This window comes from Pelodiscus sinensis, chromosome 8, assembly GCF_049634645.1.
Source record: "Pelodiscus sinensis isolate JC-2024 chromosome 8, ASM4963464v1, whole genome shotgun sequence".
In the NCBI taxonomy this organism is placed as follows: Eukaryota; Metazoa; Chordata; order Testudines; family Trionychidae; genus Pelodiscus; species Pelodiscus sinensis.
The window spans coordinates 9,907,179-9,930,978 of NC_134718.1; the positions used below are offsets into that span (position 1 = coordinate 9,907,179).

Below are 23,800 nucleotides of genomic sequence, written 5' to 3' on the forward strand. Positions count from 1 at the left end.
ATTCACTCAGCTTCTCTTTCTGACTTTGTATTATAGAAAATAAAGCCTTGCAGGCAGTAATTTTAACTTAGAAGTTAAAGTCAATCATATTTTCCAAGGGAGGGGAATTCTCTTCCTCTCCAGCAAGATCCAAATATTACAGGGTCTGTCTTTCCATGTGACCTAGAGAAGAAGGGATGTACTGCATAACCCACCAGTATTACAGTATATAGGGTAATAAGTGTTGCTACTGAACACACAACACACTGTATTCAAATGACCCCTTATGTTATTGTTTTAGGACATTCTTTACATGAATCACTTTTAAAAGAGGGATATGAAATAATACATCCAGAATTATTTAAATGATCCAAAGAATTAATGTTCAAGATACAATTATTTCAGTGTTTATTACTGTAGCTAAACATGTTAGAGAGTATCCTGAGCCTATTGATATTTGGCTTGCCTTGCAAATCTGCTGTTATTCGCTCATGCATGTCTCATTAGATTCAACAGATCTAGGCCTTCATATTCAGAGCTGAACAATATTTTAAAATTTCTACAGAAGCATAATACAGAATCCTAAAATGATGTACAGTTCTCTATCCAGGAGACACTTCACCTGTTTCAGGTGAAGTCATCTCCATGGTAGTGCACAGCAGCTGTTTAACAATATGCAGTACTAAAACACAGTGTAAGGCAGAAAGTGAGGTAGATTTACTGATGTTAGAATTTACTTAGGGAGAGTGTATTTAACCAAAACACGAATTTAGTCAGTTAACTGAGATAAGTGTTCTAACCCTTGGAAAAGTGCTAAAGGATGAGGAGTAACCACAAGCAGTCAGCACCTTAGTTTTACATTTCATTTGGAAAGACTAATAATACAATAATATTGAAAAGAAGCTTTCTTTTTCAACATTTGTTTTTACTTGGAGTCATTTTGATACCTAGCACCTCTGAGCATCACTGATGGAAAGTTTATTGGTGCTGGCTAGAATGCCACACTTTTTTTTTGTTTGTTTTTGCGCTATTATGTCAACAGCTATAAGGTCTGTCAAAATGGCCTTTTAGGCTAGATCAGCGAGAAGTCCTGTGGCACCTTATAGGCTGTCACAGGACTTCTCATTCTTGCAGATTCAGACTAACATGGCTACCTCTCTGATTCTTGTCACCATTTTATGCTAGATGCGTCTGGTTATTAATCACACTTAAGTGCATGGTAAGTTGTGGTCCATCATTAACTATTCTTAATGCTTAACAGATACATCGTCTTCCCTGTTTTATTTTTGTTTGGTTTTAGGTTCTGAGGTTAATTTGGCACATCATATCCAATTAACTACAACAACACTGCTTCCAGGTCGAACTTCAGGTCTACTATAACCACTGCATTGAAGTCAGTGAAATTATGCTCCTTCATTTCAGTTTGGCTCACAAGATTTTATAAATTACATTTTTTGGACACAGTAGTTTTTTATACTATTAATTTTTCCTTATGTTTATTAAATTAGACAAAAGATACCACATGTGCCTGATTACTGCCTGTTCAAGAATAGGGTGGGGGACACAAAACAATTTATTCTGCAACGTTTGATGATTTTTAAATCAAATGAATTGTTTAGTGATCAATCAGTTTGGGTTAATCAACTGAGTAAAACTGAAAAGCAGCCCTGTAGGTAAGCTGGATTTGAAGGGCTTTATAGTAATCAGAACAGGAGATTTACGGATGCCTGAATATCCATGTAAATAATTACAAAGACGATGAACATCTAATTTGGGAGCAAAGTTTGGCATCAGACAAATGCTATTATGAACAAAGGGGACAGGGTCCTAAGCCAGCTTTAAATGAAACACATTTAATTAAGGCACCTCTTCTTCACTGGCTGTTCTTGAGCGTTAAAATTCCACCATTCCTGAAAGGGATTTGAACCTTTATAAAAAACTTACTGAAGTCAATGGGATTTGTTCCACTGATTTCACTGGGTTTTAGATAAGATCCTTTGTATTCTGTAAGGAAACTTTGATACACTGAGTTTCTGTAACAATTACCCTTTCTCCCTGCCAGACTACTAGCATTTTAAGGCTAGAGGACTATATTTTTTCTGAGTGTTTATTTAACAAGTTACATTATTTTAAGAAGAAAAACTACACTCTCACTCTATTCCAGGCAGATCTTGAGAGTTCTAGAGTAATTTAAGATCTCTTTCAATGCAAAAGGTGGCATAATGAGAACAGTTTTAAAGTACTGCAGAGACTGCTTGTTATAATGTACCTGCACACATCTGACTAGTCTATTTACTCACCATGAGTAGGGTGATTTACATGGATTCCTTGCTCATTAAGGGTACGTCTACACTTGCTCCCTAGTTCAAACTAGGGATGCAAATTGCTAATGAAGCGGGGATTTAAATATCCCACTCTTCATTAGCATGATCTCGCCAGCGCATTACTCGGTTACTCGGAAATGTCGAGTTATTTAAAAAAGTACTAGAACATTGGCGCAATATTTTAGGTGGTGTATTTTAATGCATGTTAAAAAGTTAATCCCTTTGCTGCAGTGAAACATGGCACAGTCCCTTTGGTGCTTCACAGTGATTAACTAATGGGCACAATAGCAGCTAATGTGTACTCACACAGAAAAAGTTAAAATATGAATACTGTAGTTAACTGAAATATCGTCAAACATCCATCTAAAGAAAGGCTTATGTCAATGAATGGAATGACATATCCAGAGTGGAAAATCAATACAAAAATGTTTTTGAAATCAAAGATTTTCATCATGATTCAGAGCAATAATCACCTCTGAACTGCCATCTCCTCATTGAATGTTTTGTTGGGCAAGTTATTCCTACTTTAATGAGGCAATAAAGTAGGGATTCAGAATGTGGAAGGATGGATTATTTAATCACTGTGTAGCTCTATCATGAGTCTTTTAAATTCATAATCACTCAGTCCCTTGTGTATTACAGGTATAAACATGTATCAAGTGACATAATCAACAGAAAATATCAGCAAGACATTTAAATTGATAAACCATTCACTCAAAATACAGCATGCAATGGGAATTTAGAATAGAAGAGATGACTAAACCTTTGTGAAAGAAAACCATTTATTAGGAAGCTCTAGGTTCACCAATGCAGCAGGCTCACCAATGAAACTAATCACCAATTAAACTGATAAATCACATTTCCTAAAAGATGAAATGGATGCATGGATAAGACTACACGACAGCTTGGCTCATGAATGTGCCTTAGTAGCTAATGTCTTTAATTAAAACTACCTCAGGGAAAAAGTCAAAAAGGTGTATGTGTTTCCTGCCAAAAGCATTAGGGAAGAAGAAATTACCTCTGACTATGACTATAGACTGGATAAGACAGACTTTAGACAGGTAAAGTATGCATTAAAGTCTTACCTTGTTTTTAGGATATTCAGAAACTGCAAAATTTCTGAAAATTGTATCAGTCTAAGGGCTCTTAAAAATCTTAAACCTGCATAAAAAGAGAATCAGACATAACTCCAGTGCATAGTAACCCATATTATTATAACTTCTGACTTACAATAGTAATAATCAATGAAGTCAACAGTATGTAGCATAAAGAATGTCAAATACCTTTGAAGTGTTCTTCCATATTTAATAGTCCCAAGATCTTGACCAGTTTTTCCTCAGTTAAATTTAGATCTATTTCTCTACCCTACCAGAAATGTGTACTGCAAGTACAAAGCTATGAAATGGGACCTCAAAACGATGGAGAAAAAAACCTTACTTAGCTTCAAATAGCAGTCTTGGTGCCCATACTCCTTACATTTGGAATGGCTAGCTAATGAAAATATAGATATACAACTCCCGAAAGCTCACAACTACCCCAGTGCTCAGCAAAAACTAAGAGATTAGGCGCAAGAATCTGATAACCTGTTTTTTTGAAAAAGCTAGACTGTGGATAGGCCTGATTAAATTGGTAATTCTTAATGACGTAAATACTTTTATTGTTATACTGCTCCTTATCCCTATCTGAAACTCCAAAACTTCAGACAAGATTATGTAGTTACCATGTACTGTGGCTTTAAAAAAGTAAAATTACTGCATTTGCTATCAAGCAAGGTGATAATTACAAGAAAAGACTTAACTTTGGTTCTTAGAAAAGTAATCATGTTTATAAAGAAATAGCATTGACTTGTCGAAATCAGGTTGCTTGGATAGCAATTCTCAGACAGCTGCAGGGTCAGACAGAGAGAGAGAGAAAATACCATAAAAGATTAAGGGCTTAAATTACTGAGAGACTTATATTGGTAGTAAACAATTTTGCTGTAGATCTTTGGCATATGATTCAAGGTACAATGTGTATTTTATATATACAGCTTATAAAGTTAGCCAGAGGCTTTGGGCATTTTTATTTTTTTTACTGCATAGCTGGGCCAAGAGTTACATAAAAATTGTTTAATATGGTAGTTTGACCTCTAGGGTTGGGCCTGGGGCAATGTCAGTCCATGTATCCTCCTTACTGACATTTTAAATTTAGTAACTACTAATATTTCTCAGTTAGCATCTCAACAGCATTTTCTGTTTTCAAAATGCTAAGGATGTGATGTCTCAGAAACCTCATCACATGTATAACGTGATTCACGCCAGTGGACTCCAGGGGGACTACTCACAAAAGAGAAATTATACACGTGCTCAAGTGTTTGCAGAGTTAATTTTCCAACACTCCAGCGAGATAATCACATATTAATTATTATCATTATTTCCAAGTGGTATACAGCCGCTACCACAAGGTCTGGGATCTCATGTGTAAAAGGGATAATACTTCACTGGCTACTTTACATGGATATTGTGAGAATTAATCAAGATTTGTATGGTCACCTGAGATCTAGATTCAAACTGCTCAGAATTACTAAATTTTCCATGTGATCCCATTTATCGAGTCAGTAGTTTAGGATCAGGTAACAAGACAGACTAATATACAGCATCCTGCTTGGAAAGAAAAGTCTGCTTCCTGAAAATAAAATCATCAAAACCTGCCAAGAAGCTTGGGAAAGGTTACAGTTAGCCCCAAAACCTCTATTTCCAAGGCCTCACCATGATCTGCGCCTATTTGAAATGGTCACACACAGGAGGCACAACCCACCAAGAAGCAAAGGGTTACAGAAAATTCTTCACTGTCTCGGGGAAAATCATTAACAGGGAGGGTCTACAATTGCTGTTGCCTACATCATTTTTCAGATATTCCTTCCGGCAATGGTATTTGAAAGAGAAAGTGAATGGGTTAGAAGTGAGCTTAAACACAGGACTGCTCAGTAGGACAATGCCTTCCTTTTTTCATGAGGATGTCTTTCTTGTACAGTTCTTGGCTTACTGACAAGGTGAGTCGTTTGAAATGAAGGTCAAGCATCAAACCCCAGAAACTATATATATAGTACTTGCCTTAAATGATAGCCAAAGATGGTAATTAGGCCTGGGTGGGATGCGGGGGCAAAATAACACTATCAATGTAGCATCTGATATTTTCTTATCTGTGGACCTGAACCTAAAACTCTAAAATAAGCTCTCTCAAGGTTTTGAAATTTCTGTTTAGCTTTGTCAGCCAATGTTTCTTTTTCATGCATTGCTGCACTTCCAAACAGAAGCCCGGGAAGGAAGTACTATCATAAAAAAGCAGACTCTCCAACATTTATTTCTACTCTGACTGGAAGCACGTGGGAAATGTTATCAGAATCTGCTCTGATGACACTTCCAGCTAATGGTTTCTGGAATGAATAGGTATGGCATTAAGGAAAAGCACGGGAACACTCAGGTGCCTCTGTACAAAACCCAAAGCTTTATACCTGTATTACAACTAGTGCTCTCAATGTAGGCTGTTTATTTCCTCTGATTTTTACAAAAATTAATTGCATGTATTTTAGGAGAAAAACACAGATGCATTATAAATGTTCAAAAATGTTTAGGAGTTATACAAAAATTTGCCCTTCTCTGAAACCTCATAGACTTTAAGGTTAGAAGGGACCGTTATGATCAACCTGCACATCTGATGAGAGTTTGGCATCACCATTCAAACTCAGATGGGACATCATCATTTTCCTGGGATAAAATTCTAAGCACAAAGCATATTTAAATGAGAACAATTTAGGGAAGCTACAAACATCCTCCAAAGTGGAGCCAGACAATGGGGTTACAGTGAAACACTCCTGTTGGACCCAGATGCCTCTTCTTGGATGGTTTATGCTGATGTTTAAGCTATAATGTATGTGTTAGGAAGAGCTAATATGCTTAGAGATGTTCACAATAAAGCTCCTATACAAAAAGTAAAAACACAGTGTATAAATGGTGGAAACAGACTTTGTAGGAACTTATACAGGTTATGGTCTGGCACCCTCCAGACTTCACCGGTCCCGGATGAGGGATTTTGCCAGTCCAGGGGAGGTCATTTCAGTTCCCCTCACCCCCCTAAGCTACCGCCAGCCCTGCTGCAACCACCGACCTCCCAGCTGGCTCCCCACACTTGCTGGTCCCCACTGCCCTGACAGCCTCCCCCCCGCCACCTCCGCATGCACCAGGCTATTGCTGCAGCACCCAGCAGCCCCACCACCTCTGTGCACTCCCAGCTTTTGCTGCCATGCCGGGCTCTCACTGCGGTGCCTGGCTCCTGCTGCCGTGCTAGTCAGTCCCACAGCCTGTGTGCACCCGGCTCCCGCAGCCCCACTATTGTGTGTGGGACTCCCACTGCCCTGCCAGGAAGTAAGGATGTTAAATAGCGAGTAATTTACTAGTCCACTAGTCGAGAGGCACTTCTGCATTCCTCCTTCCTCCCGCTGGGGCTCTTGTACATCTCAAAGGAGGAATGCAGAACTCCATGTGCAGCCAAGGGCCAGCGGGAAGTCCCGCTGACTCTGGGCTCCATGCTGCATGCCAGCTTTGAAATGTACAAGAGTCCCCAGTGGGGCAAGAGCCTTGGGCCCTGCACTTTGGGGGCCCCGTGCTGCTGAGTATACACCATCTACCGCTTGGGCCTGGGACCCCACTCCTAGCATCCTGCCTTGGGCCCTGCAAACCCTTTGGCTGGGCTTTTCCCTGGCTCCTAAGCATTGCAGTCAATTTCACCCCTTGACAGAAGAATTAACTAGTTAAACTGAGAGCAAAGGAAAAGGGGAGTTCTCATTCTTAAATGACTGCTGTGGAAAGGGATGCATGTGTTTAAATGTGTTTTGGGAGCTAAAGCATTTGAACATTAACTGCTCTATCCTCTGCAGCCCAATTACATGTGTTTGGAAAATCGAAGTAATTCAGAGGCTTCAATCCTTTCTTCAAACAGAATTCAAAGAACAGCTGCTGAAAGTGAACTTTAAGAGGCAGACTCAGATTAAATGAGTTTGCCCTGAGTAGATGATTGTCAGTATCATCTCGAGCTTAGCAAGGAGATGAAGAACGAATCGAGTACACCCCAAAGAGAGAGCCCAGAGACCACTTCATTCTGGTGCTGTATTTAATGACATGCCAAAAGCGAGCTCACAATCAAAGATGCTTCTGTGAGCAGATGACACAGTAACCCTTTACTCACACTGATCGGTCTGCCATAGTACCAAGACTGTTGTCAGAAACAAAATGAGCTGAATTATTCTGTGGCTTGATAAAAATCAGGTTGCTATCCATCCAAGCACAGCAAACCCTGCTCTGCTTACATTAGCTTTAATTTGTTGGTAAGACTAATTCAGTAACAACAATGGGTTCATACAAAAGGTCTGTAAAAGTGACACTTTTCAGAGGTGAGGAGCAGCATAAAGCTAGCAACACGATGCTCCCTATTTATTGTGTTTCACTGATCGTTTGTCAAATTTTATCAGTTGATAGTTACAATGATGATTGGTCTGTCAGCCCTCCCAATGCACCAGGGATCTGAAATTCAAGCAGTGTTCTTTATGGCTTGTACATCAACGGTAATCAAGATTCTGTGATAGGAAGCTATTGCTAATCCTTCTAAAGATTTAACAGACAGAAATGAATCTTGCTCATGCTCCCACAGCCATGTCAGCTCTGCATATAACAACATTTTTGTAGCTCTAGCTATGAGTACTATGTCTGGGATGTAATTCTGTCGGTGTAGGGAGACATGATCTTATTACTTCATAATATGGAACAACTGCTGAATCGCCTTGTCTGTATGATCAATAATCTCTCTTTGTTTAGGTAACATCACTTTGTAGTTCAGTAAACTCTATTTTGATTTCAGATTGATTCTGTATGTCAGATATTTCATTTGGATCCCTGCTCCTGCCTGGTTAAATTAATGACACAAATCACTGAAAAGAGTGTTCCAAATACATTTCTTTGAATTCATTCTCCTTTATCCCAGTGATCCACTTTATGTTGTAGTCATCTTTATGTGATATGTCTTGAGTAGGCACCCAGGGTATGTACTGAAATATCATTTGTGATTAATCTTTCACACTTTTTCTACCCCTTTTTAAATATAAAGAAACTACTTCTCTTATCTAAGCAGACATAATGCATAAAGCATATGGTCCTATAGTGTCAACTGGCTCCAAAAAGTGACTCTGTTAAACAGGAATTTTCTTACTCAACACATCTGGTCTCTATATTGTAACTAAATTAAGTCTATATGATGTTCATGACTCCCAACCCGGCTGAACCAAAAGAAGGGAGAGAATGAACCAGATTCTATTCCTTCTTATACTTCATTAGGAGAATTCTTTACATTAGAAAAGTCGCACTGGTTAACTACATTGAATTTAAATCCATCTAGTTAAAACTATGCAAACTCCTAATATTGACACTTTTAAACCGGTGTCCACATCATTGCTTTGCTCAAATTGACTGACACAAGTTAAATTGATTTGAACAAGAATTAAACCACTTTAAGTATATCTACGTTTGCACAGGCTTAGCTAGATCAATGGATAATGCTCACTTAGGGGAGCCAACAGGATCACTGGGAAGTATGGGGGGGTGGCTCTATGCCCCCAGAAGGGGTGGGGCCTCAGGTGGAAGGGCAGGGCTGGGGCAACCAGCCCTCGACACTGCCAGATAGCTTGATCTCCCCCATCTGCCTGCCTTCAGAGCTAACCAGGAGTGTGCTGCATGGGGCTCTGGAGACCGCCACTCACTGCTTCAGCAGCAATTTGAAAGGACTCTGACCCCCAGAGGACCAATTGGGATTGGTCCTGGTTTGGGCAGGGGGCTGGACTCGATGACCTCCTGAAGTCTCTTCCAGCCCTAGGATTCTATTCACCACCTCTGCTATAATATCCATGGTGGCTGGGAGTCCCAGGCTGTTTAGAATTGCCAGGCCCTAGCTCAACAATCTCCTTTGCTCCCCCCCCGCTCTTTAATGTTTTTAGAAAGATTGTTCAGGAACTAGACTGATTTTTTAATAAATACAAAAAAAGGATGAATTAAACAAACATTCTCACCAATGAGAGATGCAGGTCTCCTGCCCTGCCTTTTCAAAAGTGAGAAAAAAGAAAAAGAAAAAAAAAAGAAAAAAAAGGAAAAAGGAAAGAGGAAAAAAGTAAGGATCCGTCTTTCCATGGTGGGCCTGATCCATATTTTTAAACTTTCCATGGGCCTCCTGCAGCACCATCACGGACCACACATTGGGAACCTCTGCAGTAGACCATTAATTTCTGCATATATGCTCCAGGGCTGGAAGGCAGTTACATTAAAATAGAGGATGCATGACTGATGTACAAAGCTGTTTCAGTAGCAAAGAAAAAGGCATTTCCCCAGAATGTACACTGCAAAACAAACAGCATACATTTAAGTCTTAGTCTGCATACATTGCTAAAAGATGCAGTGAACATAACATTCTCCGCTTGTCATTCAAGCACTGATGCAATCTGCTCTACAAAATTAATGATTTCAAACGGATTAGTAAACAGCATCAATCAGGCTTACTCAAAGGTTACAAATCCCAACGAAGGGAACTCCTTTCAAGCATCAATGTAATTTGCAAAAGAGAACACAGGGAAATCCCCACAGATAAACTATTCACTGGCATAAGATACTATAGTCAGGGGATTTTTAAAAGGCACAAATGTTACCTGTGTGACTAACTCCCCTTCCCTTTTCCATGATTAGCAGGTAAGATTCCTTTTTACCAATGGGATTTTGCTTGGACTGTTGGCTCATTCATGAAATAATTTTCCATCGAGACACTGATGGTCCCTTTCTCATTCATGTGTTTGGTGTAGTGCACATTATTATTCTCCAAATATTCTGGGACACACTATTTACTTCAGTCTGCAGCATAAGGGGCTTTGCGTAACACTTCCTTTCCCTGCTTCCCACAATCACAGGAGTTTCACAACTGAGGAGTTCCTTCCGTATAATCTAAGCTTCCTCCAGAAGTTTTAGTGTTTGTGGTTTTTCAGATGTAGGGTTATTAGCATGCTCATAACTTATGCCATTTTATTTCTGACACGAGACAAATACTAAATATCCATTTATGCTCCTACTCCTCAAAAGAAGTACTGTAGAATAAGATGAATATAATTTTTGGTGAAAATCAAATACATTAATTAATAATCAAATACATTAATTAATGGTCAGTCCTATCCCGTACATGACCAAAACTAAATATTTTATTCAACACTCAAAGCACAAGAACTCCTTTCTGGGAAACCAGATATAAACTGATCTGATAATTACACAACAGAGTGGCCATGAAACCAGAGACTAGTTTCCCTGTGGGCAAAGAGCTTTTCCAGGATGCAAAGCCCCTAGATAGATTTTCCTAACCCTAAGTCGCCCAACCTGCTCTGCAGAACTGCATAGGATCACCCCCACCCCATGAGGATGGAGTTAAAAAGGTACCCAAGAACTCTGACATGGAGAAAAAGGCACAATGAAGTGTAGGTCTGTACGCCCATGGTCAGCACATATATGGGAACAAAGAGATAATTCACAACAATAAAAGCAATAACATGATGTACTCAGAAAGTTTTGCTTATATGGCTCTGCTTGTCAGTGTTATATAAGGGTATAACAGATCAGAGCTTACACAGCACGGAAATCTACTGCCTATGACCCATAGCAGAAAAATTGGATTAAGGGCATAAGATGATCCTAAACCTTCAAAGCTTTGTCATTTGTGTTTTTCAGGCAGTGCTACAAAAATGTCCCTTTATTAAAGGTCTTTGCTGCACACATCTGAACTATTCTTTACCTGGCCTCATACCCGTTAAAACAATAAAGGCAAGTGTAGTAATAACCGGAATGACTGCCTCGTATCGCCCTTACTGTAGAATGCAGCCTGAACCTGAATCCGGCACTCTCTGGTCCAGCAACATACGTGGTCCTGGGATGCAGAGTGGTGGCCAGCTAGGATTCTGGCAGCAAGGGGCTAGGAGCATTGCTGGGCCTGTGGCAGGGGGGCCAGAAGCCAGGATTCTGCTCAGGGCTGGGAGCTCAGCATGGCAGGTGGTCCAGGAGCCAGTGGCTGGAAGCCCAGTCAGGGCAGGGACTGGAACTGGGATGGCACAGTCAGCAGTTGGGAGAGGAGCCTGGGAGAAGGGGATGGCAGCCATGAAGTTAATGGCTCCCTGCAAGAGGCCAGAGGCTGGCAGGAGGGGGCTAGCAGTAGCCGCCACCACCACTCCCCCGGTTCTAGCAAACTCCCTAGTACGGCACCCTTGGGACCTGACCAGGGCAGTCCGACCTGTACTATATCCTGCATCTAAACAGTTGTGAAATGCATTAAAATTCCTTTCTAGAAGAACATTTAACCCCTTTACAAGCAGCATTTTACATCTCCTGTGAAGATTATGCATATTGCATAGTGGCCCTTTAAGGAATGGTACTTCTGCTTGAAGCTGACTAAAATCTATATCCGTGCAAACGCACTAAATGAACTTGAAAAATTAACTCTAAAAAGCTTCCCCTTGGGGAAGGATTCTATTAGCACCATAGGCAGGATCACAACAAAGAAAAAGCATCCAGATGACAAGTTTGGAAGGAGAAAGTTTAAGGTTATAGCTGGACCTTACCCCAATAGGCGCCGACCCTATAACAAGACACCAAGGAGTGTCGAAAAGTGTGTTGCTCCTCCTTTTCAGGGACACTATGTCCAGCTTTGACCCGGTATCCATTTTGGAACAGTTCTCCTAGAGACTTTTTACGCCGCCTGGTTGTTCGGTAAGTCTCAGTCCGAGTGCCCCCGGTGGGGTTGTGGTAGACTAAAATCTTGCTTGGTATCATGCCTATGGAGCATCAGGGTCAGTAAAGGCTGAGTGTAGACAAAACTGTATTCCACCCTCTGTTTACAGCATTCTCTGATAGCAAAGACAAACGTGTCTTTACCCTTCCTTTTCCTAATTCAGTACCAAATGGGAAGGAGACTGATGAGCAAAAATGGTCTCTCTAATACCACTTCTCTCTGGAAGCAGACTAGTTTTGTTGGGCAGGAGAGGCCGCAAGATTCTCCTGGACACATGGCCATCAAAAAGCAACTCAACAGATCACCGGCATCGCTGCTGACGGGAAACAAGCAAAATGAATCCCTACCCTACCCAAATTCAACGCCCTAAAAACGCACAGGGAACATCACCAAGTTCAAAGCCAAATCAGAATGGCAGGAAGGCAGACAGGCAGTACAGATGCTCATCCAATCTGTGATGTACCAGAGCTTAAAAGCCACCTTCTATCCGGATATTACCACATAAGCTTCTTTCAGACACACCAAGGAAGAATACATGGAGAACCCCCACACCCAACCCAAAATCCACAAGGCTGATGCTTCCCAGCTGGAGGGAATAGTTTACTCTAATAGAAGAAGGGAGAGATTTGGACCACATGCACGAGAGGCATAGATTGTTGTTCCAATTGTTCCTTTGACTGCATTACATGCCTTCTCTTCTGGTTAAATCGTGTATACAGAAGGCAAGGGTCACGTAATCAGCCAACTCGTACAGGATTTCTTTCCAATGAAATGAAATGAAAAAAAAAACAGAATAAAACAAAAACAACCGACCTTCAACTAATCCTGGGTTAATGACATCTATAGGACTGAATTTAAAAAATGGCTTTAGCTATAAAGCAAATGTACTGGAAGCAGGCAGCATTAGCTCTCTCAGGCAGACTTGTTGTGGATGGTCACAAAAGGGGATTTTCATTCAACTTGGCTCCCATCTAATGTGCTTATCTTAATATTTTAAAGAGGCATTTTTAATAGGCGATTTTTCTACATGGAATCCAACCATTTTCCAGAAAAGGAAGAGATTTTGAAAGCCACAGCAGCTTTGAGGAATATACAAATGACTGATGAAGTACTGTGTGCTTTCTTGAGCTATCTTTTCACTTTGAATGTGACATGTAGAATCACTTGGTCTTTGTTCAGAAGAATCTGTGTATGTAGCACTTCAAATTATTTGCATACAGAAAATGCCATAAATACTCATGTGTCAAAGGGTGATTGTATTGCTTAATCTATGCAACACTATGCATTTACAATGCACCATAGGGCATACAAGGGCAAAACTCCACCAACACCAGTGGGAAATAAACTCTTTATATATATTTAAATACTTGGGCAATTAGAATGATTCTATTCAGAGCTAGAAGGATTTTACAAAAGGCAATCCTTAACAGTGTTACTCACTGCATCTAGCAAAGTCACGTTGCCAGAACTTTATATCATCTAGAGTATGCCGTTTGTTTTCTGCTTGGATTTTAATCAGCGTGGGGAATCAAATTAGCCTGATATGAAACATACACATATTATTACTGAACTTTACATTGCATTTAGATCATAACATTTTGGCAGTAAAGCCCATGTATCTTACGAGCCACATAAAGCTCGGAGCACAATCTGTGCATGTATAATAAATAGCAGTACATAAGTCTTATTTAAATTGGAGCATCTACAGTTTGACCTTCATCATTTGACAGCATTCCTTTAATTTTCTCGGCTTTATGGTACAAGATGGGAGGCACTGATCTATATACTCAGATCTATATTGATCAACTTTCCAGCATGGTTTTAGTAACCACTATGTTGATGGGCTCCCGGCCTTGCAGTTTACAGGTGAAATTGAGGTCCTGAGTGTTTGGGGTCCAAAATCAAAATAGCCTCTTTCCCTCTAACACAAACAGCACCATTTTTCAGCTCGCTTGGTATTTGCCTAAGATCAGCGCTGGTCAAAAAAGCAGCTGTCTGAAGCTTAACTCAGCACACAGCAGCAACACTTTGCGGACGACGAAAAGAAAGACTCTGGAACACTAGAAGTCACTGTTATCCAAACCATCACTGAAGGGGAAAGCACTGGTATGACTGGATACACAGATAGAGATAACCACGAAGAATCCTTTCCGCCACCTCTGACTATTCAAAAGACTGCCCCTCATCCTACCGAACATATCGCCGGCCATATCAGTCCTGGCTTTTGTGATCACCCGGCTAAGTTATTGCAACTCATCATGCCTGAGTATGAAAATATCAGCATAAAACCTCTTCCGTTAACCTGGAATGCACCAGCCCTCTTCTCAACAACAGTATCTAATGGCAGCCTGTTACCCAAGTGTCTCACTCACTACAATAGCTTCCAAAAAGATACCAAGTCAAAATCAAGGTCAGACGTTAATCTGCAAGGCCCTCCATGGAAACAGGTCAAAATACCTGAGAGCACTTTCCTCTTTGCAAGGATGACTTCCCTTGGAAGCTATGTGGAGCTGTGAACACCTTGAGGAAGAGAACAAGAGGGCTTTCCTCTGCAGAAAGGCCTAGTCTTGGCTCTGGGACTGCAGGAATAAGAGACTATGGTGCACTTCCTATCCTCTCTTGGCCAGGGTGAGGGGCAAGCCATGGGTGGAACTTTGGCACTGCTATCCAGAACGCTGGCCACAGTCTTGTATAGGTCAACAGCAAATTATTCTTTCTCCTGGAGCAAGAGGGAAACGGAGAAGGGATTGTGCATCGGTGGAGTGACTGATTCCCAGTGCTGGAGCAGGCAGCTTGTGGCCTAACGACTAGCTCAAAGCAGTACTTAAAGGTAAGATCAAGCCCAGTGGTGCGCAACCTTTTTTCAACCGTGACCTCCATATACTCATGTTGCGACCCCCAGGATAATTTGAACAGTGTGGCATGGCACTTAGATCTTGGCGGCTGTGGGCTGGGCCCGGCCACAGTTAGCCCTGCAGCGTGGCACGGCACTTAGATCCGTGTGGCTGTGGGCTGGGCCCGGCTGTTGGTGGTCCCCTAGGAAGACATCCGTGACCCCCTTGGGGGTCGCGACCCACAGGTTGCGCGCCACTGATCTAACCCACACATAAAAAACAACAAAATCCAGCAAGCACATTGCTACGCAGGGGGAATCACATTGGTACATGATTTCCAATTATTTTTTTTACTGATTGACAGAGTCGATTTTATGGACTGATTTTGTACTAAGGCAGCATGAAGTACTATGTAGGGAACTCTTTCTCCTTTAAAATTGTTAACAGATTGCATTCTTACTCATGCTATCTCCTGATGGTATGACTGAATAGGCAGCCTAACTGGTATTTATCCCTCTAATTTTCATTTGCCCTCATTCAAACACCATAAAAATATGCACAGAAAAAAAATCCTATACATTCAAAAACATTCTCCAGCCCCCTGTATATTTTTTTCCTTGGGTCTTTCTTCACAAGGCTTATGTTGCAAACTTCTCTGAGTGGTGAGAATCTTGTTAAGTCCTTACAAAAAGACAAACATCCCACTACACGGTGAAAAATGTGACACCAACATGGAAAATACGAACTCAGCTTCTTATGAAAGCAGCGCTGTGAACTTATTTCTTGCCACACAGTCATGAGCAAGAAGTCTTACCTAGCATCACACTCAGGAGACCTCATCCGACATGGTATTAATACCAAAAATTAGGCACGTCACACAGCCTTTTGCTACTTTGTGAAGTATCCCTGAACATACAACAGGTTACAGATATACTGTAACAAGCTGTGATTGGGCCTTATCTCATAGGTAAACAGGGCAGGGAACTGTTTGGGTGCAAGATTTGTAAGTGGCACACTTTCCCTGAGTCAGAACCGAAGCATTATCATCCCACTGGGTAGAAGCAAGTACCATTTTTCAGATGAGGTGGAGAAAGCTGACAGGAAGGGGAAAAGTTGAGAAAAGCACCTCACTAAAAGAGAAACGTAGCAGAGGAAAAGAGGCTGTATCGATTCCTAGTAATTTTCTATTCATTTCACACTTCTGTGGTCCTTTCTTGATGCTATCATTGGGATTATACAAAATCCCCATTTAATGCTTTGCTTCTGGAGCCAGGAGGGCTGACAGACTTGCCGGTGCCCTGGCCGAGGTATGGCAGGGGTGGGTCCAGCTTTGCACTCCCAGCATTAGGGGGTCCGGCTCCACACTGATGGGAGGGTGGGGCTATGGGCAGAAGGAGCGCGGTTGTGGCCGCCAGTCTTCAGTGCCGCCCAGAACATGCCGTGTCCCACTCCCACCAGACAGTCCTCAGAGCCACCCGGAGAGCACTGTGCGGCACTCCAGTGGCAATTTAAAGGGCTTGGGCTCCAGTCCTTTAGCAACAGTGGTAGCCAGGAGACCTGGGCCCTTTTGAATCACTGAGCTCAGGGGCAATTGAGCCCTATGCCCCTCCCAACAGCGGGACTGTCCAGAGCACTAAACATAAAACGCCGTTTCTTAATGTTCCTGTTACAATCAAGCTGGCACTTGGAAGGAGACGTTACATTTCAGTAAGCTAACCTTGTGAGGAGGCGGGGGATGAGGGCTGCTTTTTAAAAAATATATGCACTCATTACAACGCAATACGATGTAGTTTAACTTCACAGAGAAATCACACGTCAGCATGTTTTGTAATTTTCTATGGCATTCATCAGGAACAAATTACCCTAATACAGGACTATACTATTCCGAAAGGTTATAACCATGGGGCAGGACAGAATGACAAGGAGAAAGGCAAAAGAAGGACAAAGACCAGTCTCAAAACCTGAATCATGCTGCAGGGTGCTGTGTGAAAGAAGATCCGCAGTGGCGTTTTCTTTGCTCCTATGACTCACAGGGCATAGGCCACAAGTGCCAAGAAAAAGACGGATATGCTATAAAATAAGAAGCGAAAAGGAGTCAAAATAATTCAATTGTGTTCAATTTGTAAGAGGTTATATATACACTGGCCAGGAACTTCAGTTCAGTAATGCCTATAAAATAGATGTTTCAAAGAGATTCAAGATGGCTGATATAGATTTGTATAGCGTGGGTGATAAAAAAAACCCAACCTGCTGTAAGACGGCACATGGGGTGGCTAGCCGAGATCAATAAGAATGTATAGTATCCTGACCAAACACATGCTAGACACTTTAGAAAGGATTTGTCACTGAAAAGGAGTCCACGGTCATTCACCATTGGGAACGATCCATGTTTCATAGTGTAAAATCTTAACATCACATGTGAAGTGTCAGATCAAGGACAGGACCAGGCCATATTCTCCAAAGAAGGCAACAAAACATGCTGCTTTTCCACCAGGTACTGTGACTTAAATGTTTTACAAAAAGAGGACCAAGAGACCATAAGCTCTTCCTAGCCTTCCACATGCCAGTGTGTGCACCATGCACACACAAACACACCCCTCTCGCTTTAATTGGATTTTGTTACAAACTTAAATTTATTCTGATAAGGTGTAGGGTTTGGAGGGACCCAATCCAACCATTAAATTCCCTGATGTAGAATAATTCCAGCAAAGGGAGCATTAGTGCAAGGTTTCATAGCTCCACCTGGTTTTGGAGGAACTATCCCCCTCTTCCTGAAACTCCCTCAGAGACGTTGTGAGTTTTGTGATGTGGACATATATACCAATTAGATATAAGACTAGCCTCTCAGCTTATTTTCAGCTGAACCACCAAATAGTTAATTGATGGCAATGACCTCCACTCACGACCAGGCCGGATGTGAACCTGTGCCTTAGGAGAAAAAAAATGTTGCTTTTACTCTCAAATCACCATCATGGCAAATCCAAAGGGACAGAGACTTTTTGCATATCAACTGCCACCTAAATGGATCACTAGCTAGGGCCTTAAGATGGTTCACACTTATTCACAGATGCTCCATCCTAAATTTGTGTGTATTTGAAAAATGGAAGCAGCCGTTTCCTATTGACTTGCCTGCTAGCACTCCAAGAGCATCTTCCAGGTACTCCAGGTGCTGTTACCCCCCTGCTATTCCCAGGACAAATTTCCAAAAGCCAAGAGGAGTGGAAGAGAATCCAGAAGAGCCTCGCAGGCTTACTTTCACCTTTTGAGGAGTGGTGGCCTGCAGTATATCTGGAGTGAGGCTTTCGTAAGCAGGGAGGAAGGAGAGACTGAGTATTAACCGCTGGAATAGTGTCATTCCATTCACAAGCTATCCACATTTGACTTAATATTTTCTCATGCAGGGAGAGTCAACCAAACAATCCTCGTTTGTCACTCTTCTTCGCGGAAATGTGACGGTCAAGATACCATTCCAAGACAATATAATGCCTGTCAATCACCCTTGTCAATCCTGTGATGTTGGAACCATTTTTAGGGTGGGGATGCTGAACTGTGCTCACCCGCTCCCTGCCTGTTCACACCTCTCACTGCTCCAGACTGGAGTCACACTTACAGTTGCCTACACTCCTGGACTGGACATCATTGCCACAAATGGCGTCTGATATTTCTGGTCAGGGAGAGTTCACAACCTGCCCATAGCTGGAGGCGGCTACAGAGTCCATGGCCTGGAGCAGAGTCCAAGACCGGTGGCTGGACCTTGAGCGGCAGTGGAGCCTCCAGGGCCAATGGCCTGGACCCTGGGGATGGTGGAACTGGGAATAAATAGCAGGACCCTGGAGGGGCCTCCCAGAGGCTGGCAGTAGAGCTGGAAGAGCCAGTGTCGAGTTCACAGGGGGTCAGGATATGGGTGCAGGGAAGCCAGATGCAAAACTCCTTCACATCCCTACTTCCTGTCCCTGTCTGCCAATCCATGGCTTAAGAATCATCATTAGCATAAACTTCTTGTTAATATTATTTACCTTCAGCAATGTTATGTATTTTCCCAACACACCACAAGAATTCCCAATTCTGATAGCTGCTACGGGAGCAGGATTCTCACTATGAAAGGGTTACAAACACTAGATTTCAAAAGACGAAGAATTAACAGGGAGGTTGTATAAAGAGGCAGCAAGACAATCCATTGAAATATAAGGATTTTACACTAATCCTATTGTGACTATTTCTCATCATGTCACATGGCAGCCCACACATTAAATCCCTGAGAAGCCTGACTTACCCCAGAGAACAGGATATTATATAAAACAATCCCAGCCTCAGAAATAGGCAAAACTGATCTAGAATGATCATATCCACTCCGAATGTAGTATTGTGTGTCAATGACTGGCTCAGCCACCTGGAATTAGGACTAACTCGTAGAGATAAAAAGGCCTTTCCCACAGCAATGTGGCAAGTGTGTACATGTAGCTAAGCAGATGATGACATTGCATCTTCAAGCACATGCCAAAATGTCCCACCACTAGGACTGTGTGTTGGCTTGACTCGGTGATAGGTGGGAGACATGACCGGGGGCAGAGGAGGGGTTGGCACCACATCAAAAAATGAAGAACTGGAACATCTCCGAAGCATCACACAGATACATTTATGCACACAGATGAGGGATACACACATGATGGAATACATTCCAAAAAGTCTCCAGGAGCGGATCAGAAAAACACCAGCAGCATTTGGGAAGACAAGGAGATGCTTTACCTCCATGATGTTATCTATGCCAAGCAACAGCATCACGGAGGTCAATCCAGATTTCAGATGTAGCCACCAAAAGTTCTGAATATCTCTTTGATTTAAAATACAGCACAACAAATACAGTGTTCCTCACCCTATTTGCCTGTGAGAAGTGTCCCTATATTCTTGAGTACGCAGATCATAATTTATGGAGGTACCACTTTCATGAATGCAGCAACCCTGGAGATGGCCAAAGAGCAGCGAAGGAGTGGTGCTGAAATACTATTGCCACCAGGATCATTACCTCTTAGGGGGCAAATATTGCACAAACTGCCCTCCAGTAGTTGGAGCGTCAAACCCCTATCCAAATATTTCTACTTGCAAATTGTCTCATCTTCTAGTAGTTGGTCCACGACGACCATCCTGAGATAGCTGAGAGCAATGAAGTATCAAAGAGCAGCTGCCAGAGGAGGCAAATTGAATTAGAAACATAAAAGTAATGCCAAATCTGGAGTTTTTGCTTATTTAGCAACACACATTCTTAAAACAACTTCTTCTTAGCAGGGTCAATCCATTTTTACCAGCCTGCATTGACTGCTACATTCTGATTGGCAACTGATGGAGCAGCTGAGATAGTCAAGAAGGCTACCCTAGCAATAATTCTGGCCTGACCTGTAGTAGAAACTACAAAGATTTCATAAGGAAGCTTATTTGTGGGCAATTTCCTGTCCAGTTGTGCAGACAAGACAGGTGTGGAAAGTTTGAACTGGAGTTCACCATGCATGCCAAGCCTTTTATTGTTCACCCCTGTGTAACCAGCACATCAAGGAATCTTACAGAATGGAAAACGTTTCTTTAATTATGTATACATTTTCACATCAAATCTGCTAAGGAATGGCACTGATCAAAAGAAAGCACCAAACACATACCTGAAATGAATGATTTCTGAAACTTCACTGCAGAGGATTTAACAGAGCTCCATATTAAAAAGCTTCTTGCACTAGAAGAGGCTTGGAAAGACAGGAAAGCAGTGGAAAGGTCCAAGAACACGGAGATGTAATGAGCAAGCAAACACTGCCCTCTAAGCATCATTAGCTTTAGTGTTCGTGGCTTCCTGGCAACCTGTCAGGTGCAGTACAAACGGTTCCAGAAAGGCCATTAACTTCAGTGAAGCCTCTGTACAGCAGAGAACTGCCCTCTCATTTGTGGATTTGACATCCGTATTTTCTCCACTGCTTTTGTTTTATTATTTAAAAACTTCAGACAATATTAAACCAGATGCTGAACTGAAGGTGATGCCAGAGCCAATGAATGCTGCATGTCCCTAGGCCAGCTTGGAATCAGAAGCAAATCTGCATATTGGGAGTAAACCCAAACGTTATAAGAGAGAACTTTAGGTCCTAGGTGGCTTGATGGAAAATTCACACGCTGAGTCTGAGAGGTGCTCAGCATGTGTAAGTCACAGAAAAGTTGTGCCACTGAATGGATTCCTGTATTCATGCCCTACACACACGGAACCGTCTTTGTTCAGACTGTGCATTGTGAGATATCATTTGAAATGAGTAACTCACTGGTAAAAACAACAAGGTAAAATGGATCCCTTATTAGGCAGGAGTGATTAAGCACATGTATCTTCAAGTAATGAGGGTTTATCCCAATTATATATAAGTGGTCCTTGAGATAGCAAGAAGGAGACAAGGTAAATCAGTAAAGAACAGAAAGGAATCCCCCCAAAATGGAGCAGCATAGGATTCACTTAATCACTATTGCAAAAAGCTGAATTGTAGCTGGACCCTCGTGTCACAGAAGTCGATGGGCAACAGATCCGCCTAAACCAACCCGTAGTGCAATTCCTTTCCAATCCCCCCTCTGCACCACCTCCAAACCTAGACGCGTAGCGTTACTACCTGACAGGCTCCAGAAAACCTATATCGCACCCCACTCAAGTTCTGTAAGTCACACCATTCCCGCTGCTTCTGGCATGCTCTGCAGCTGCATAGGAAGGGTCACATTTTTGCTGAGACCAATATCTGAGCTGACAGGAGTAAGAGAAATTGTCCTTGCTCACCCAACCCTAATGGGACTGTTGGCTCACCAGTGCATAGCTGAACGCTGGAGCTAATGAAATGCATCGGTGAAGAATCCTGTTCTCAGTCTAAACTAGTCACGTGAGTCAGTGAGTTCTGAAACTCATATTCCCCTGGAGTCAGACACAATAACTATCAAGTAACCCAAATGTACTCTCCCCACATTCATGCTCTTTTGACTATGTCTTCCCTCAGCTGGGCCCCTCTCTGTATCTAGTACCAGCAAGGAGGGTTATTTTTCAAAAACTCATATACTTTTACAGCCCTTCTGTAATGACTTTTTTTACACCATTTGGCTTGATACAGGGTAGTCAAACACTGGAATAAATTGCCCAGGGAGGTCGTGGAATCTCCATCTGTGGAGATATTTAAGAGTAGGTTAGATAAATGTCCATCAGGGATGGTCTAGACCGGTCCTGCCATGGGGGCAGGGGACTGGAATCAATGACCTCTCAAGGTCCCTTCCAGTCCTAGTATTCTATGATACATACAATATACAGTTCGGCAGAATATATGTAATGTAAGTGAGGCACAGGGACATAATTACATCAAAAGATTGCTGGTGCCATCATAAATCATTTGAGCAAAGCAACAATGACCTCTGATGCATCCCAAAAAGCCCCTATGTATCATGTTACCCTTGCTGTTCAATGTTGCCTTGTCTATTTTATTTCTTATTTTCAAATAAAATCTGGTCAGAATGTTTACAGAAATATATACACTGTCCCATTCTTATGGTCAGGGAACTCATGCTCTTGATGGCATCCAAAAATATCTTGAGACCACAAATTTGTGGACCTGTGACAGTGTTTTGCTTTTTGACTTCTGCCAGAGTCATAGATTTGAGCTATATTTTAAGAAAAAAAATTGAAAAATAGAAGCTTTTTGTTAAAAGAATAACCAAAAGAATTCACATGGGTTGTTCAGTTGTTTTGTAACAATATGCATCTATTGCCTTCACTTTAATGGCTTATATTATTATGTAATATTTAAAAAAAAATACATTAAATACTCCCTAATCTTGTCTTATATTTATTTCTATAATAATCTCCCAAGGCTAGGGATAAAAATGGCTCTCAGAAATAATAATGAATCTCTTTTTCTATATGAAACAACTCTGTACACAGAGCACCAACAGTTGGGTTAAGTCGTCAAGATCCATCGAGGTTAGAATTGAACTTTACACTGAGGCCCTCCCCAAGACACTTTAAATCACTAATTCCAGCAGACACAGAAAGCTTTGCCATTCCCATGTACCACTTCACAAACCCCTCAAGGATAGTACACTTAGAACAGCATGCAAGGAACATCCTTATCTAAGGACAGAAAGTCTAGTAATACCCTCATGAGGAGGAGAGCTGGCTGAATTATTCATTGTGAATGAATTATGTAAATGTAGTCCCTATCCTCTTTGTGAATCAAATCTGATTTCGATGAATGTAACTCCTAAGCGTGCACTGGCTATTTTAGACAATTTTCAACCCCGGGTTGTTGTGAGCTCTTCATTGTGACAATTTGTGATGCATGTTTAGTCACCTAAGTCACATTGCTTTCTTTCCACTCAATGACTGAGTGACAGGATACATTTAAGCAAGAAAATGATGAATGATGCACAAAAAATCATTGCATACTCTTACTCACACATGTGTGCCCATGTGAAAGTGGGGGTTGCCATAAAGTACATGCACTTTCCTTAGATTCACTTGGAAAACAAAAACCAATATATCTGCACAGCTGCTCAGGGATAGCTTTTAAAAAAGGCACATAGATGTGGTCAAACTGATAAGGTACATAACTAACTCTATTCTTCCCTCAGTCCCTCTTAAGCCAATTTTCTAATAATTTTCTTAGGCTGGGGAGTAAGAAAAAACAGATTGGCCAATACAAGAAACATTTTTGATCAATTTCTGAATAAATAAGAACATTTTCCAGGGTGAGGCTGGTTACATTAAATGGCATGCTTGTATAGGCTCCTGCCTTTGAAACTTTAGTGGCAAGGCCCAGTCATGATGGCTAACCC

At 41.7% G+C, this 23,800-nt stretch overlaps 1 protein-coding gene across 27 annotated transcripts in view; it reads right to left on the bottom strand.

The window, feature by feature from the left end:
* Nucleotides 1-23,800, bottom strand: part of KCNMA1 (potassium calcium-activated channel subfamily M alpha 1) — a 742,164-nt gene that overhangs the window by 230,848 nt on the left and 487,516 nt on the right. For all 27 annotated transcript variants that reach the window (XM_075934710.1, XM_075934709.1, XM_075934712.1 and 24 more), the window contains one exon: nt 3,389-3,464. In XM_075934710.1, the coding sequence (XP_075790825.1) occupies nt 3,389-3,464 (76 nt within the window). The remainder of the gene's footprint in view (nt 1-3,388; nt 3,465-23,800) is intronic.